General features: G+C 44.9%; 10 protein-coding genes and 2 non-coding genes across 12 annotated transcripts; 6 read left to right on the forward strand and 6 right to left on the reverse strand.

Moving 5' to 3' along the window:
* Positions 1–54: 54 nt before the first annotated feature.
* KLTH0F13508r lies at positions 55–127 on the reverse strand. Its single transcript has one exon. It is a non-coding gene; the product is annotated as a tRNA-Thr (tRNA).
* Positions 128–1,221: 1,094 nt separating this feature from the next.
* MET28 (Met28p) lies at positions 1,222–1,980 on the forward strand (the record flags this gene model as incomplete). Its single annotated transcript, XM_002554730.1, has 1 exon — positions 1,222–1,980. The coding sequence occupies one exon, from the start codon at positions 1,222–1,224 to the stop codon at positions 1,978–1,980; it is 759 nt and encodes a 252-aa protein (XP_002554776.1).
* Positions 1,981–2,342: 362 nt separating this feature from the next.
* KLTH0F13552g (KLTH0F13552p) lies at positions 2,343–4,598 on the reverse strand (the record flags this gene model as incomplete). Its single annotated transcript, XM_002554731.1, has 1 exon — positions 2,343–4,598. One exon carries the CDS (start codon positions 4,596–4,598, stop codon positions 2,343–2,345), a length of 2,256 nt encoding a protein of 751 aa, XP_002554777.1.
* A 722-nt stretch (positions 4,599–5,320) lies between these two features.
* Positions 5,321–6,165, reverse strand: PRE6 (proteasome core particle subunit alpha 4; the record flags this gene model as incomplete). The annotated part of the gene is made up of 2 exons (XM_002554732.1): positions 5,321–6,050; positions 6,131–6,165. 2 exons carry the CDS (start codon positions 6,163–6,165, stop codon positions 5,321–5,323), a joined length of 765 nt encoding a protein of 254 aa, XP_002554778.1.
* Positions 6,166–6,984: 819 nt separating this feature from the next.
* On the forward strand, positions 6,985–7,413 carry MIM1 (Mim1p; the record flags this gene model as incomplete). Its single annotated transcript, XM_002554733.1, has 1 exon — positions 6,985–7,413. The coding sequence occupies one exon, from the start codon at positions 6,985–6,987 to the stop codon at positions 7,411–7,413; it is 429 nt and encodes a 142-aa protein (XP_002554779.1).
* Positions 7,414–7,481: 68 nt separating this feature from the next.
* RPR2 (ribonuclease P protein subunit RPR2) lies at positions 7,482–7,934 on the reverse strand (the record flags this gene model as incomplete). Its single annotated transcript, XM_002554734.1, has 1 exon — positions 7,482–7,934. One exon carries the CDS (start codon positions 7,932–7,934, stop codon positions 7,482–7,484), a length of 453 nt encoding a protein of 150 aa, XP_002554780.1.
* Positions 7,935–8,026: 92 nt separating this feature from the next.
* VLD1 (Vld1p) lies at positions 8,027–8,662 on the reverse strand (the record flags this gene model as incomplete). Its single annotated transcript, XM_002554735.1, has 1 exon — positions 8,027–8,662. One exon carries the CDS (start codon positions 8,660–8,662, stop codon positions 8,027–8,029), a length of 636 nt encoding a protein of 211 aa, XP_002554781.1.
* A 535-nt stretch (positions 8,663–9,197) lies between these two features.
* On the forward strand, positions 9,198–10,859 carry MDM38 (ribosome-binding protein MDM38; the record flags this gene model as incomplete). Its single annotated transcript, XM_002554736.1, has 1 exon — positions 9,198–10,859. The coding sequence occupies one exon, from the start codon at positions 9,198–9,200 to the stop codon at positions 10,857–10,859; it is 1,662 nt and encodes a 553-aa protein (XP_002554782.1).
* Positions 10,860–11,007: 148 nt separating this feature from the next.
* KLTH0F13684r lies at positions 11,008–11,079 on the forward strand. The gene has a single exon. It is a non-coding gene; the product is annotated as a tRNA-Glu (tRNA).
* Positions 11,080–11,592: 513 nt separating this feature from the next.
* On the forward strand, positions 11,593–13,827 carry EGH1 (hydrolase; the record flags this gene model as incomplete). Its single annotated transcript, XM_002554737.1, has 1 exon — positions 11,593–13,827. One exon carries the CDS (start codon positions 11,593–11,595, stop codon positions 13,825–13,827), a length of 2,235 nt encoding a protein of 744 aa, XP_002554783.1.
* A 77-nt stretch (positions 13,828–13,904) lies between these two features.
* PRI1 (DNA primase subunit PRI1) lies at positions 13,905–15,158 on the reverse strand (the record flags this gene model as incomplete). The annotated part of the gene is made up of 1 exon (XM_002554738.1): positions 13,905–15,158. One exon carries the CDS (start codon positions 15,156–15,158, stop codon positions 13,905–13,907), a length of 1,254 nt encoding a protein of 417 aa, XP_002554784.1.
* Positions 15,159–15,491: 333 nt separating this feature from the next.
* PRE1 (proteasome core particle subunit beta 4) lies at positions 15,492–16,079 on the forward strand (the record flags this gene model as incomplete). Its single annotated transcript, XM_002554739.1, has 1 exon — positions 15,492–16,079. One exon carries the CDS (start codon positions 15,492–15,494, stop codon positions 16,077–16,079), a length of 588 nt encoding a protein of 195 aa, XP_002554785.1.
* Positions 16,080–16,967: the final 888 nt, after the last annotated feature.

Consider the following 16,967-nt stretch of genomic DNA (forward strand, 5'->3'; position numbering starts at 1 on the left):
TACTCAACCCATCAAAAAGATAATATTGGGATTTTTGGAACTTCAAAAACTAAATGCTTCCAACCAGATTTGAACTGATGATCTCCACATTACTAGTGTGGCGCCTTACCAACTTGGCCATAGAAGCGCGTTACGGCATGGAGTGGATTATTAAATTACATAAACAGCAATAGAGAAGGCAAATGGCATCTCTTCGAGAGGTCAATCTCGAGGGCAATATACTGAACCAAGACCCACAAGGTGGTATAGGCGTTGTCCAACATAGAGGACAAAATCAATGCGTTATAACGCGACGCACTTACGGCGCTGCTGTCAAATGCGGACTTGATCCAGTGCAATGGCTTTCGCTTCACTAGTGAACTTGCTACTTTGCGGCAGCTCGTTCCCGCTCAATGCAACTTCTCACGTGCGTCGATTTATTCTCGGCCATACGAACATTGAAACACTATCCAGCACACAAATAAAAAAGCTTGAGCGACAATGTTTAGCCTCGGCCCAGAGCTCAGTTGTCGCGTTCAAATACCGTTACATTATAAATTACAAAGTAATGCCGAGTGATTACTCTGGACTGTAGAGGCAGCGCAAGTTGGATATGATTGTTAAGGCCTAAGATATGCTGGCTTGACATCTTGTCACACGGATATCATGCCCTTGCAGCTACACCGAATAATCGTGGTAGTCCGAATCTTAGAGCGCCGCTAAATAAGCTTCGTTGGATAATCAGCCAAACTATCAAATAGCTCGTGACTGGCGTATCCTCACGAAGAAACGGACTTTCTCTACAACCGTTTCTCGGCCCCACGCCTGTTGTGGCTTCTGCAAGCACGTGAGCGTTTGTGAATTGCGGTCACGAGCGCGATGAGACGCGCCACAACCACCACAACGACGCGATATTCAATCTCGCCCGACGCCGCTGCAAGTTAGAATAGTGCGGGAAGCGTGGAAATACGCTAAACGTAGAAAAAAGGATGCGCTCATTATGAAGCGAACTGCGGCCTGAAATACAGTAAGGTCACAGGTCCGGCAGGCGGCCGGGCTTGCTTGCATTGTAAAAATCAGTTAGTAAGTCGTCAAAAGCCACACAATCTCGGCAAATTTAAGCACTGCTTAACGCTGCGTCTCATCCTTGAAATATAAAGGCGGATGCTGCTGTCGAATCCGCGATAGTAAGCGTGCACGCAGTTAAGTCGTTTGGGACTGCTGCTACACCGCTGCTGACGAATGGCATACGCAAAGTTACAGGAGATGCCAGCCGACCGGACCGGGCAGAAACGCGCGAAGTCAGAAGACGCAACGACTCCAACGTCTGAGCAGTACCAAGAGAAATTTCAAGATCTGTTCAGTCGGTGTTTCAGTGCCGAAGAGAACGATGGGGAGGAACATAGTGGGTTCGACAGAGGCGAAGATCGCAACTACATTTCACAGAGGCTCGGGGCGGTTTCTGATAGCTCCGCTGCTGTACCGAACCTCACAGGAGATGCGGCCAGCAGCGCACAAGGCGGCTTGGCAGAGCACGGCGATCTATCCCGCCAGCTGCACAACCTGATTTCCAGCAACTCGGAGCTGGGCTCCCGACTATTGTCTTTGCTCCTGGTGAGCAGCGGGAACGCTAAGGAAATCATTTCTGCGGTCAACAAGGGCGACCTCGATGGCCTCAAAAAGCTAAACCTAAAAAAGTCGCAGCTACAGCGGCCCAAGTACACTGAGGAAGAGCTGCAGGAGTTTCAGAAGATAGAGATGGAGAAAAGGCGGAAGAACACCGAAGCTTCAGCAAGGTTTCGTATTCGCAAAAAGCAACGAGAACACGAGAAGGTCGAGAAACTGAAACAACTTCACTCTCAGATTTCTGAGCTGTATGTAACGATTGACAAACTCCTCGATGAAAACAAATTCTGGAAACAGAAGCTTGAGGAGGTCAACGAGCAGAAGTCTAAAGAGTTACTGGAAAGCATAAAAAAGCGCAGGAATAGCAGCGATTGAGCCAACCTCAACAGCATTGAACATCATTATAAACAATCTTGCCTACAAGAATTAGACAATAACGGCATTGTTTATTTTCTTGGGATATATACGCTGATATCTAGTTAATTATGATCGGGACTTTTATCTCTCCAGAACAAGAACGGCGTAAATGAGTGGCAATGACAATGAGTTTCAAATAAAAAAAAAAGTTAAAACAAAGATCAAATGAATCAGACTCCGCCGAAATCCTTCGAGGAGGGTTGTGATAAGCAATCTAGCGCCGCATAGCAAAACTGGTTATGGATCTTAAATACAAAATTTTGTGAACTCCGATCCCCCCACACATTGATAAAAAATAAAACTTGAAACGCTTTTTTCCGTCAGGCTTCCAGACGGTCTTGGTAGTAAGAAATGCGCTCTGCCCATTTCTTGTTGATAATAAAACGCTTTTGCTGAATGTTGTTCAGATCTTCCTGTGAGCACCAGCCGTTGTTCGAGAAGTTTTTCTCAAGAACAGCGAACCTCTCATCTTCTATCTGTTGTTGTTTCATTAGCACGTTGATGTACTCCCTGAGGGTTATTCTATTGGGTTTCTCGGCGGCATGCCCTGCGAGCGCCTTGTCACTCTCGTCTTTGTAAATTCTATCCAAGAGAATATTTGACTGTGTTTGAATGGGTGTGACATGTCTAGCGCCAAACTTTTCCGTGACTGTGATCACTGGTAATGCTTTCGTTAGTTCGTCAATATCAACGGTTATTATGTCTGTCTCAGAGCTGTTGCTGGATGAGTCGCTGCTCGTACCACTGAAGACACTGTCATTCCTAACCGTCGTGACGCTTCCAGCGCTATGCGTTGTGCTCTTCTTACTGAGCTGAGATTTTTTCGCAACTAGGTCACTTCCGACAGTAGCGTTGTTAGAAGGACTAATGTGAGACCTGTGCGAAAATGAAGCCGATTTCTTGAGCCCACCCTGACCGCCGCGTGCAAGTCTTTCGAAGGGCCCTTCCCCTAAGGGGTTCCCAAACGATTCCTCCAAAGGTGATTCAGCTAGCATTGATGAAGGGGTACGTTCAATACCTGATATGCTACGGTGGACGGCACCAGAGCCGTTAAAGCCACTGTTGGATCTAGATCTTTCCGTACCACCTCCGCTGATAATCCTTGTGAGACCACACCTGAACTTACTACCAAGTGACTGATTGGTAACAGGGGTTTGAACCCCGGTTCCTGCAGTAGGCGTAGGAAGAGATGCAACGTTGCGTAGCCCCTCCGGGTTACTTATACATCGGTTTTGAGATGCGCTGGTTTTGAGCGACAACTTCTTCCGGTTTCTGGAACTTAGCGCACTCATCTCGCTACTGGGAGAATCATATGGTATAGTTGAAAATGATGCAGTTTGCCGTAGTTCGTGGTAATTTGAAGGATTAAGTCCTGAGACAGAGCTCAGGTTCGGAGATTGCGACGACGAATTTTTGTTACTCAATGAGGTTTTCCTTAGTATAGCGCTAGAAGCTCTTTTCAATAGGGGTATTTTCTTAGCGTTTGCATTGTCCGCAGCCTCCGAGTAATTCAGAGAAGACCTTGGTGATTTGAGGTCATGAAGGCTTGCCAGCGAGCCTACGTCGGCCTCGAGTAGGGAGAGGGGCGGGCGGAACGCCAAGTCATCGTTATCGTAGAAAGATTGGGAAGAGCTGCTGCTGCTGTCGACGCTGTACCCACGGAGCATTCTTTTTTCTGAGTTATCAAGGTTTCCATCTTTAATGCCCAGGCCAGAGTGATGCTCCACGCTTGAGCTCAGCCTCGGAAGCTCTGGCGTGTTGCCTTTGGATCGTACTGAGCCGTGGCGCTGTAGGTGATGTAGAGAAAACTCTGGAGAGCCCACCACAGCTTTGACTGCCGCGGCATTGGCGCTAGTATCGCCGTTGGTATGTGATCCAGCGATGCCCGAGGTGGCGGCTGGCAGGAGTGTGCTGGAGAACTTTTTCTTGAACGAGATCTTAGGAGAGCTGATGGTTGGGGATATGGGGTTGGAGTTAGGGTTGGAGCCGGCTCCCGAAACTGTCGAGTCTTGTGGAATTTCCAGGGCCTTAGAGAGATCGAATGAAGTGTTGATGTCGGACTCGTGGTCGATGGTTCTGCTGAGTACACTGTCTGCCGTTCCTGTTGAGCCAAGCGAACCCGACGCCGCTGTCTCAGCAGCATCAAGAAGCGATGCGGCCCGAGCTCTGCGGATCTGCGAACCCGGGCTCGCGGAAGATTGCGTGTGTGCGTTCAAGTCAGACCCCGAGCGAGGCACAGACACCACGGGCGAGTCGGTTATTGACTTGGGCGTCCCGGGCGACATAGGAGGCGTGGGTGACGCGTTCACGCTGTACACGTCCGGCAGCGGCGGTAACAAGGCCTCGGAAGAAGAATCCGGCGAGTGCTGCGTCTGGAACGCGGCCTGCACGGCTTCGCCACTCAAGCCTAGGCCGCTCACCGCCGGCTGTAGAACGGCTTCTGGCTGCGGTTCAACGGCCTGTTTGGCTTCCAGCTGCTCACGTAGGGAGTCATCGTCCATTTCTGAGTGGTCGCGTACACTCTGCCGCTCTGCGGACGTTTGTTCCGGCTCTTCTTTGATATCTTGCAGTGCCATGTAATGAACTTTGTATTGCACGTATATCAGCCGTGGTTGCCACTTTCAACTTAAATTTTCCGGCACAAATGGCAGCGGTTGGCTTTGGTGGTTCCTTGTGATAGGGCGTACGACTGTAGTCGACTTTTTCCAGCCCAGTTATTTCCAGGTGGTCCAGCGAGTGCAGCTTGACAAAGCGCTATCTAGCAGGTTTAAACCGTGATTTCAAAAAAATACCCACGGCGAGGCCAGATTCTGGGAACTTTCTGGTCTCGGGATAGAGAGACCATATCCGTATAAAGCGACATATGCTCTTGCTAGTTTTTATGTTGTTTTTTTTTTGTTTTTTTTTTGTTTTTTATTTCCCAATGGGTTTCATTACGAGTACCAACGTCAAACATGCTCATCGCTTTGTTCGAGGAGGTTTTAATGCATTAGATGCATGAACTCGCATTGTCTCTCAGAGAACGACGAGTCAGGCGCATATCCAGCACATAATATACGCTTGCATCACTTAGCACGCGAAGCCATGAGGCTATCACCTGATCGGCTTTGGAAGCCGATACGGAGCGTATCGCTGCCTCCGAGGACAACTGCTAATTCAAGGTTTGATTCCCCTATCTAGCCGGAATGCAAGGACTGTTGACTGTGCGTGACTGCCTCACTGGGAAAATCCCTCGCTTCTGGTAAGTGCTGCTCGCTTGCTAACCTCGCTTATTTTATATGACGTCTACACATTCTGCCTAGTTCTCGCCCCGCTTCTGCTTCTTCTTCTCGAGTTCCTGCTGTTTCTCTTGCTCAATTTCGTCGACGTACTTGCCGATGTCGTCGCTTGACAGGTTGGCGATTTGAGACGCAGGGCGGACAACAGTGATCTCGATGTTCTTGGCGCCCGTCTGCACCACTTCCAACAGCGCCTTAACGGTGAGCTTGACACACTCCTGCTCTGTGGCAGGAGGCGCGTCGCGCGCATAGTTCTTCTCGAGGAACTCGCGCACGGTCTTGCTATTCCTGCCAATGGCCTGGGCGCTCCAAGCAGAGTACACACCACTGGGCTCAGTCTGGTACAGCTTTGGGGTCGTATCACGAGGATCAAAACCCGCAATCAATGTCGACACACCAAAGGGTCTCACACCGCCGGATTGCGTGTATTTCTGCTGCACCCCTGCGACGTACCGCGTCAGGTAATCCACAGAGACAGGGTCCTCGAGTGTGAGCTTGTGCGACTGCGCTTCTACGCGGGCCTTCTCAATAAGGATTCTGCTGTCTGCGTTCAGCCCCGCGAAAGATAGTACCACATGCGAGTCGATCTTGGCGATTTTGGAAGGAGTAATACGCGGATCCTGCAGCTTCAATGTTGACCGCCTTTCGCAGCCGATGACCACGCAGTCTTTGCCCTTGATCCCTACGGCACAAGTTCCTCTTTTAACTGCTTCCAGAGCATATTCGACTTGGAAAATATGGCCATCAGGTCTAAACTTTAGGTGTTAGGAAAAATAGTTGAATCAACGCACGCCCAATTGGACCGCGCTAGGAATAAATTTCTCACATACGAGAAGATGGAAAGTGCTCTGTCGTAGCCACTCATTCTCTAATCCACCTTTAGAGTATCGTGCTTGCCTTTTTGAAGGGCAGTAGAGTTGTACGCTCCGGTGGCGAATGAATTCTTTCAGCACATGTAAATTGGTGCGTAAATAGTGAGCGTCAGTTTTCGTGAACTACTTGAAGATCAAACGTGCCATCCACAACTCCTGAGACCTTCGTATTTAGATAGCATTCCTTCCAAAATTTCTGCCATTAGAAAAACTTTAATGCTATACCTAAAGAAATCCTACTGTTTTTCTGTCTCGGTCAAAGGCTGCTGTTTGGTGTGTTTATTTGGAAGCGAAGATGAAGCTAATTATTTGATTCTGCGCTGCGAAGAAAACTCACCGTAAGAGCAGCATACGGGTCATATTATTCGTCAGGTTAACTGCGCTCAACATTAATCGTTGATTTCTTAGGGTCTTTTAACGCCAGTCATAAAAACGAGCAACTCAACCTTAAAACGCTGGAAAAAATTAATGAGACTGCACAAAACTGCAATAAAGATTCTTAACAGCTGCTCTGCTCAAATTCTGCAGGGATTTGCTACTGTAGATATATTCGTGCTTCAAAATTGAAGCTTCCTGGACAAACGTAGGCCCCAATTGTCATCCCTCAGATAGTACTATGGTACCAAAAAATTTGAAGACATATCGCCTCGGCGAGCCCTCTGAACTAACTCGAAGCATTAAACTATAGCCTCTGAAGGATGCAGCCGTTTAAAGTTATAAGTTCAGGTTAATTTACGATTTATTATAATTTACGAATCGGCTGTGTTCTTCAATTTGGTTTGAGCAGTAATTTCCATTCCAAGGTCTAAGCAATGGTTGGACAGCTTGCTAGCAAGGTTCCTGAAGAGCTTGCATCAGTGGCCATTCCTGGTCCCACAGCTCCCACAGGCGTCGAAGAGGGAGATCAGCAAGACGAGCCATTACAAAAGACGGAGGAGGCAGTTGAGGACGAAAGCTACTCGAATGCCTCCGGATTACCATCAGCCCAGAGTAATTCCTGCATGAAAATTCTTTATTTCGCGGGTTCATGTTCGGTAAATCTTATTCTACCCTTCTTCAATGGCTTAATGTTGGGTTTTGGCGAGCTTATTGCACACGAAATCAGCTGGAAATTTAACTGGTTTAGAAGATCTAATTTGGGTTATCGGATCTACCCCGAATCTCGCAAGCTCACTGCCAGACAGCAAACCGAGCTGGATTCACAAAAAGGAGCTTCCAGGAAAGCCCGTGCGTTCTTATAAGCCGCTCAAATACATGCCCCCGTAAACACCCAAAAATGTATATTACATAACATAAAACCATCTCGCGGCTACTTTTGGAAGAAGAATAAATTACTAGCCTTCTCCCCATGAGCCTGATAGCTAGGGTTCTTCCCAATAGGGAATCGTTTAGTTTTTCCGCATGTGCATTCAAGGACTAGTACTCTGTTCACAGGGGTTTTCTGCTTACTATCGTTAAGAACACCTAGCCTTACAGTTCTATTGGGGATTAAAGTTCTTTGGCAGGCTTTGCACAATGTGCGCTTTAAACCGGGTGCCAGAGAGCTTTTGGTTTTCTTTTGGATTAAATCAAGGTTTTTCGCATACATCCTCGCCAGCGCGTTGTTCTCATCTTGGTCATTAACGATAGTATGGAAAGTCGACAGGTGAAATAAGTAGTTTAGACGCTGAAGGTGCTCTTTGTTCGAAATTGTTTTTGGAGGAGCCACTAGCAGAACACCATGTTCGTCAACCTTGGCGGCTCTTTTCGATTTCCCAGCCATAAAACGTCTTCCAGACCGGTCAAGATACTCTATTGCCTCTATTGTATCTTACCTGTTTTCTCTGCGTAAAAAAGTTCAACGTGGTTATGCCTCTATACGGTGCTACCGTACCTTTCAGCTTGAAGCACATCATGCCTATCACTTGTAAATTTGAGTTCGTGAGCTTCAATATTATATGAGTCGAATCTCAAAATACTGAAAATCCCATATCTATGGAATTCATATCCATCGAGGTGTGTTTCTTGAAGGGTCCCGTCAGGAGAACGGACGCATTTCGTAAAGTTTTCGTCAAATGCCAGAAGCTCTAGTAATAGGATAACCAAGTCAAGACCAAAGACGAACAGCTTCCCACCGCGGCCACAATCAAACTCACCAATCACATCAGTAAAGATGTAGCCATGTTTCCAAGAACATACATCTTCTGAAATATCAAATGTGAGATGGTATCCCATAGAGGAGAAAAACTGCAGAAGGAAAGCAATTTGAAAATACCGTATGCTTCGCATTAGAACTTTGAAAATGGTAGATAACTCCTCACCGTGCTCCACTTCTTCAGCACCCACCCTGAACCTGTGCTCGTACAGTATTACCATTTGTTGAATGAACTGCGAAATGAACACCACCAGGACTGAAAGCACAGCGTTGGCAAGGGAGTTATCCTTGATGAACCTGATGTAAATCAACACGTAGCACAACATTTCCGCCTGTCCTGCAGCGCGCATATTCATTCTAGGCCCAGCGTCTTTTTTGGTTTTAGCTAAGAAGTTGAGAAGAACCTTATTCAACCCTGAAAAATATGGTCAGTATTGCTGTTCCAACCATCATCGCGAAATGAAGGAACAGATGAAGGAAAAAAAGATCTCGTGGCCTGCAACGTCCCGCCAAAGTACAGACTTATGGCTCTTTTTGACTGGCACGAACGTCCCCATTTCCGACGCTAATTGAATCCAATACCGCTTTTTATTCGAAGATTATTAATATGAAAAAAAGCGGCCCTTCACAACTAACAAAAACAAAAAGTGACATGGCAACGTTTCACAGAGAACTCTGTATGAGACCAAGAGAGTATGATGGAAACCTCGTCTTTGAGGCATTTACTGCTATTTGCCACGTAAATCGTGTAAAATGATACTTCGAGACTGGATATTTTTACTTCTACAGAAGACGTAACGTGCATTCGCCCATCTCACTAGAAATATACCACTTCTTGATTTTAATTGCTGTGGAGAAAAGCGCACAAGTGGGAAATAAGCAGTTGAACCTATGTTCCGTTCAACTTCTCATATGCGGCCTGCAGCTTTTCTGCTCAGAAGTACTCTCAAATCAAGAGATCTAAAGATTTCGATACTGCAACCTACCGCTACGCTTGCTTTGAGCCAGATCAGATGCAATTCAACGACAACAACTGTAGCGAAACACTCCAAAGAGCCTCCTAAAGAGGAAAACAAGGCACAAGTTGCTGCAAAGCCCAAACCAAAGGAGCCATTAATGCAGAGGATCAAGCACGAGATTAGACATTATGTCAACGGTACTAAACTGTTGGGCTATGAAATAAAAATATCGACAAAATTGCTAGTTAAGCTAGTTGAGGGGTACGAATTGTCCAGGCGTGAAAAAAACCAGCTGAAGAGGACTATGGGCGATGTATTCCGTCTGGTGCCCTTTAGCGCCTTCCTTATTATTCCATTTGCAGAACTTCTTCTTCCCGTCGCACTTAAGGTTTTCCCTAATTTATTGCCTTCCACTTATGAGTCTGGGAGTGAAAAGCAGCTAAAGAAAAAGAAGTTGGATGACATAAGAGTCAATACATCTAATTTCTTGCAAGATACGCTTGAAGAATCTTCACTCATCAGCTATAACTCAATCGAAAGCGCTGAAAAGAAAAAGCGGTTCCTAAGTTTCTTCAAGAAACTGAATTCTCCAAAGAACGGTAACGCCAACGTGTTCACTCATGACGAAATCGTGGCCGTGGCACAGATGTTCAAGAATGACAGTGTTTTGGATAACCTTTCAAGACCTCAATTGGTAGCCATTGCGAAGTACATGTCGCTTAGACCTTTTGGGAATGATAACATGTTACGCTACCAAATTCGTTACAACTTAAAGAAAATTATGGAAGACGACAAGATAATTGACTATGAGGGCGCAGATGCCTTATCAAACGAGGAACTTTATCAAGCCTGCATCTCTCGAGGAATCAAAACATTTGGTGTTAAACGCGAAGACCTGATTGACAACATGAAAATATGGCTAGAGTTGAGATTGAGACACAAAGTTCCAAGCGTTTTGATGATATTAAGTAGTGCATACACATTCGGGGGCCTCCAGATGGAGGAAGTCAATGCACAATCAACATCTGCTGCGAAGGTTGAGGACAACAAGTTTAACAAGCTTATGGACCTTAACTATAATGGTATTTTACAGGTGTTGAGCTCAATTCCAGATCCCGTCTACAACGTCGCTAAGCTTGATGTCAGTGAGTCTAAGGAACAGAAACAGCCTGCTGCAGCTGAGACGGAAACAGCTGAGACTAAAAAACCCGAGGAGGTGACATCGAAGGCCGAGGCCGCCACCACTGAAGGCACCGAAGCTAAGGCCTCGTCAGAAGCCTCACAGGCTACCTCTCTCGCAGAATCTGCCTCAGAAAAGAGGCCATCGCAGCAGCAGGAAGAAGAGAAACCAGAGCGTCGCGAGGAAGAAGAGGAAGAAGAGGAAGCACCAGAGCGCCGCTCCGATGATAACGAATTCAAACTCAATGTGTTAAAGGAACAAGAAGCTTTAATTAAGCAAGAAGAGGAGGAGGCAAAGAAGAGAACTGACTCAAGACAAGTCATTGACGATAACATTGTTCTTGATGAGGAGGTAACAAGTCCTCCAGTTCCCGCGAAAGATGCTCCTGTGACATCTGTCGCCAAAAAGGAATAATCTATATATTCAATCATGCATATATTGTTAACTGTGTAATAAGAACACGAATCGTCATGAGCCAACAATCTTAGCGAAGCTTGAAAGCAGAAATCATGAATCAACTTTTACTACAAAAGTAGCTGAGCGTTATAATCAGTCTATATCGTCCGATATAGTGTAACGGCTATCACACCTCGCTTTCACCGTGGAGACCCGGGTTCAACTCCCGGTATCGGAGATTTTTTAAAATGTATTCTGCGTGGCAGTTGTGGAAGCGTTAACAATCCGAACTCATAGGAATCGTCAGTTTGTATAGGCTTTGACACCTCGTACAGTTTATGTGTCTATTGAAAACGGCTTGTCTTTCATTCTGATTTCCGCAAAAGCACGCAGGTGTTTCAATGATTTACATCCTATCATTGGCCATTATTTTTGGTTCGCGACAGTATTGATTTCTTCAGAAATTTCACACACGCTTTTCCGATTAGACTGAGTTAACTTGGTATCGAAATTTTGGTTTTGGGTTTTTGAAATTTTAGGGATTTGATCTCATAGAGTTTCTCCTTAACATACATACAAAACGACTTGAAGGAGCCCCGAAACCTGAAACCTGACACCTGTAGCTCCTATTACAGGTTGGATGAACGTATCCGGGCAAAAATTTAAAGCTTCCTCGACTCCATAGCTGTGAACGCTGCAATTACTCGCAGGTCCTTCACGCCATCTAAAGTTCTTGAGACGAGCCATTACAATGCTCGACAAGATACATGTTTCGCCAAATGGCGAGTTTACTGACTCAGGTGGGAAACAAATTCAATTGAGAGGTGTTAACTTAGATCCTACGGTTAAGTACCCTTCAGTGCCTCACAACACAAGCCACAGCCCACTATTCCAATCCTTTTTCGATGATGCAGAGAGGGTTAGCTTTGTGAACCATCCGATGCACTTAAATGAGGTTGAACAACATATTCAAAACTTAAAAGATCTGGGTTACAACGCTATACGGTATCCATTCACTTGGGAATCACTGGAGCATGGTGGCCCCGGGGTATACGATTATGAATACATTGATTACACTATTAAGGTTCTGAAGAAAATTTACGAAGTGGGTGGTATTTATGTCTATCTGGATCCTCATCAAGACGTGTGGTCTCGCTTCACGGGTGGCTCTGGTGCTCCTTTGTGGACGCTTTACTGCGCAGGCTTTAAGCCACAAAATTTTGGGGAAACCGAAGCGGCAATTCTCCAAAATACATATATTGATCCTGATTCAAAAGAAGAAAAGAGGCCCTATCCTAAGATGCTGTGGCCCACCAATTACTATAGGCTAGCCGCTCAAACTATGCTTACCTTGTTTTTTGGTGGCCGAGAATTTGCTCCTAAATGCATAATTAATGGCCAAAATATACAGAATTACCTTCAAGAGAAATTTATAAACGCGGTTATGACACTTTATTCTCAAATAATTGAAAAAGCTCCCGAACTTTTTGCTGGTAATTGCGTCATCGGACTAGAGACCATGAATGAACCTAGCACTGGATATTTTACAGATTTTGATCTGTCTCAAATCCCAAAGGATCGAAAGCTTAGGAAAGGGACCACACCGACGGCATTCCAATCATTCCAACTTGGAGAAGGCATGGCTGTGACAGTTGACGTTTACGACATTTCTGTTATAGGGCCGAGAAAAACAGGTACTACTCGAATCGATCCCAATGGTCGATCAGCTTGGCTTTCTAAATTTGAAAGAGATAAAATTGATGACCTCTATAACTGGGAAAGAAGCGACAAGTGGGAAGCAGGAGTGTGCATTTGGAGGCTACACGAAGTGTGGAAAAAGGAACCAAAAGACCAGCCAATTTTGAAGAAGCCAAAATTCTTTGCTAATGATCCTTCTTCGGGTGCTACCATCGACATGCGTTTTTTTATTAACAACTTGTTTCTAAATTTTTACCAGCGCTACCGTGAGAGGTTTAGGGATATTGATAAAGAATCTTTCTTGTTTCTGCAGCCCCCAACACTGCAGCAACCTCCAGAGATAAAGAACACAGCCTTGATTGATGACAAGACAGTATATGCCTGCCACTTCTATGATGGCATGTCACTCATGTTTAAATCCTGGAATCGAATTTACAACGTTGATACATTGGGGATTTTGAGGGGCAGATACAAAAACCCGATATTCAGCTTAGTGCTAGGAGAAGCAAACATCCGTAAGTGCTTGAGAAGGCAACTTGCAGAAATGAAGCAAGAAGGGAAGGACTTTTTGGGACAACGTGTTCCTGTCTTTTTTACTGAAATCGGCATGCCATTTGACATGGATGACAAGAAGGCCTACAAAAATGGAGATTTTAGTTCTCAACTTGCAGCAATGGACGCCTTAGGGTATGCTTTAGAAGGCAGCAACCTTTCTTTTAGTCTCTGGTGCTACTGCACCGAGAATTCCCACAAGTGGGGGGATTCCTGGAATAATGAAGATTTCTCGATCTGGAGCAAGGATGATGTGTCAGGCAATCAAGCGGCTACCCAGTTTGATGTCAAGCTACAGAATGACTCTGATGTCGTATCTTCCTTCTCTACAATTCCGCATGGACATATAAGTGAAGTTTCACTGGAAGAGAAAAAATCGGCCCCGTTTCTTAATGGGATCCGAGCACTACATGCCATTCTTCGTCCATACCCACTCAAAGTGTCTGGTCAATTCAAAAATGCAGAGTTTGACTTAACAGGAAAAGAATATAAACTTATGATTGATTCAAATGTTGAGGACAGTGGTTCTAACCATACTTTAATTTACCTCCCAAAAATCCATTTTCCAATGGGCCAAACCTCTATCAAGACGACATCTGGAACATTTTTGTATGACCCCGACAAACAAATTCTGAGATGGTCACATGAAACTGGTATCCAGACCATAACGCTTAACAAAGTCTCTGAGAGCTCAGAACCTGCAAGTGGAGATCCAGAGGGATGCAAAGTCATGTAAACCACGGGTTTCGACCCACAAGAATTAAATAATTACATAATGCAGATAGTAGTGCGTGTGTAGATACTCAAAGAATATCAGAACTGGCTGTCGACGTCGTCTTCTCTTTCCCTTTTGGCTGATGCTAATTCCTTTCTAGTAACCTGATTGACAAACTGCTGAAATTGATCCAAAAAGGGTTGCAATGATGTGTTCTCAACTTTGTTGCCATTAGCTTCCATTTCTCGTTGAAGCTCAATTAGCTTTGGTGCATTTGATGGTATAAAGGTTTCATTTATAGGAACACACACATTCCCTGTCGCGGGATGTATACAGAATGGTGCTTTCAATAAATGAATAGTTTGTTTAGTGACCTCCACGTCAAGCTTTGGGTACAAAGTGGCTAAAACAAGATCTTCTTTACATTCATGGAGCTTGTTAAAAAAATCAGTTTTCTTTGAAGATGAAGGATGTTTTAACTGTGACGCTGCCAATGCATCGATATCGCTCCACTTTTGCTCGCTAGAGCGTCGAGGATTCGATTTCCAGTACCTCTTAAGGACTTCAATTAAGTTTTTGTCGTGAAGACCTGTAAGTAAGCTCCCGAATGCCATATCGTCGTCCCTCCACGGATCTTGTTCTCTTAAGATTATCTCGACGAAGTATGGCTTAAGTATATCGAGAGAGCGCGTCAAGTGCGGGTGATAAGGACGCTTCAAATTTAGTCTTTTGTCAAGGTTGCGTTCTCTCACAACGTTCATGTAATCCAAAACACTTCTACGTTGAATGTCACTCAGAAGACGGGATCTCTTGTCGCTGACCCAACAATGAGCACCACGCCTTCCTGAGAATACCCAAATAAAGTCTTCATATCCAAAATCCTCCACTAGTGCGACGTTTATCACTTTCATAGCCAGGGATATAAATTTCCAGCACTTAGAGCACACACTAGCGCCTGAGCAACAAGTTCTGTAAGAATCATAGTCATCCATATCAATATCGAAGACAACTTCCTTTTCAAGCGGCTTCATTTCAGCTTTCAAAATTGAGTCCATGTTTCGAGGCGGTTTGTTATAGATTGCACCAATCTCAAACCTGTCAGGGTTTGCGCGCTGAATTTGGTTCTTGAATTCTTGTACACTGTCAAATGAATTGTAACGCTTATATGCACCCGAGCGGAACGCCATAGCCAGCTCCCTATTGATCATATCGCGTCCCGGCTTTGGCGAGTGATTAAGCCACGTAAAAATTGGCTTGAAAGGATACAAATACTGGTAGTAATACTGCATATCAGAAGTGCTGGGCCCATTTCCGGGCTTACTTTCTGATGTTTGCGCAACACTAGTTGTCATTTAACGTGAGCTTTGTGTGGTAGCCGATTTCGAGTCGCTAATATCAGAAAAACTGGGGCTTTAAAAAATGTTGGGTGTCCTGCAAGGAAATGCGGCTTCTGATTTTACGCGTGTCGCGTACTAGTTAAAATCGCGTACACGTTAGAAGTCTTTCAGGCTGAGATTCGGAACCCCTTCGTACAAACTCACATCAACACTATTGGAACTTTTAAGGTCTTTGAATTATAGGTATACCGTGATCTTGGGTGGCAAACACTATTAAAGTCACTGGCTCTACACGTATTGAACCATTAATTGAGCGACATAAACGTGAAATCGTGACAGTACACCAGAATGGATATTATTTTGGGTATAAGGGTGCAGAACACTGTCATATTAGCGACTTCTAAAGCTGTGACTAGAGGTATTTCAGTGCTGAAAGCGGATGATGACAAGACTAGACAACTGTCCGAGCATGTTTTGATGGCTTACAGTGGAGAGGCAGGTGATGCCGTGCAATTCTCGGAGTATATTCAGGCAAACATCCAACTGTATTCCATCAGAGAAAACTACGAACTTTCGCCAAAGGCGGTATCCAGTTTTGTGAGACAAGAACTGGCGAAGTCGATACGTTCAAGAAGACCCTACCAGGTCAATGTACTTATCGGTGGCTACGATGCACACCAGAAAAAGCCTGAACTTTACCAGATTGACTACTTAGGCACAAAGGTGGAACTGCCATACGCTGCGCATGGGTACTCAGGTTTTTACACATTCTCGCTACTTGACCATCACTATAGACCTGACATGACCGTGGAAGAAGGCCTCAAGCTGTTAAAGCTTTGCATTGAAGAGCTGCAGCGCAGGATGCCAGTTGACTTCAAGGGCGTTTTAGTTAAGGTTGTTGATGAAAATGGAGTTCGCGAAGTCGAGGACTTCTAATCCACGAGCCATTTCAATACGTACAAATTCAATTTCACTATATAAAGAGAAGGCGGCGACGGCATGTTTGAACCGAACGACGGCTACGGGACCAATCTATAGGTTGGGCTGAGCATACGAATCAGTTTGCGAACGAGCAAATCATACATTGTGGTTGATTATTCAACGGGTAATTCCTAAAATTGAAGACGTGAGCAGATATGCTATGTGGGGACACGTTGTTTTCTCAGCGAACAAACAAGTTGGATTTTATAGTTTGAATTATCATGGAAATTACAAGCGGAATCACACATTCGGGAAACTAACTGTGTATGGCTCTTAAGATCGGAAATTGGCAAGCTGTTACAGTAGTGAGCTTCGGTACGGCTCATCAGTCGAGGAGCGAGGTAGATTATGTGATGCTGATTTGGCTCGAGAAGTTAAAAGTCAAAGATACTAGGTAGAAATATGGGACGAACCTAGCATGAGCAAGGGCAGTATTTTATTTGTTTCCTCTGCATAACTGGTCTATTGGTAATTTTGAGACTAATTAGCAAGTGCGGAAGTTGCAGCGAATGGAAACAGATAACTTCTCCGCGCTACTATTAAGATAGAATGAACTTACTAGGTAGACTGTGCAACCGAATTCATTTGAAATTATTGCTCAAAAGATGATGGACAGGAGAATTCTTTCAGCGAGTTCTCATTGAGCATGAATAGGGAAGCATATTTTAACGCCACTTTTGAGCCTGAAAAAACGAATCTTGTACAAGAGTCAAAGGCTTATATGATCATGACATATCCAAAAGATTTACAGTGATAGTTATCATTATTTTTCTGGTGAGAAATTGCAAGGCGAGGAATGTCGGAAAATGAAGCAAGCAAAGCTTCTGTTTTTCGGCCAATAGT

This window comes from Lachancea thermotolerans (assembly GCF_000142805.1).
Source record: "Lachancea thermotolerans CBS 6340 chromosome F complete sequence".
NCBI classification, from domain to species: Eukaryota; Fungi; Ascomycota; class Saccharomycetes; order Saccharomycetales; family Saccharomycetaceae; genus Lachancea; species Lachancea thermotolerans.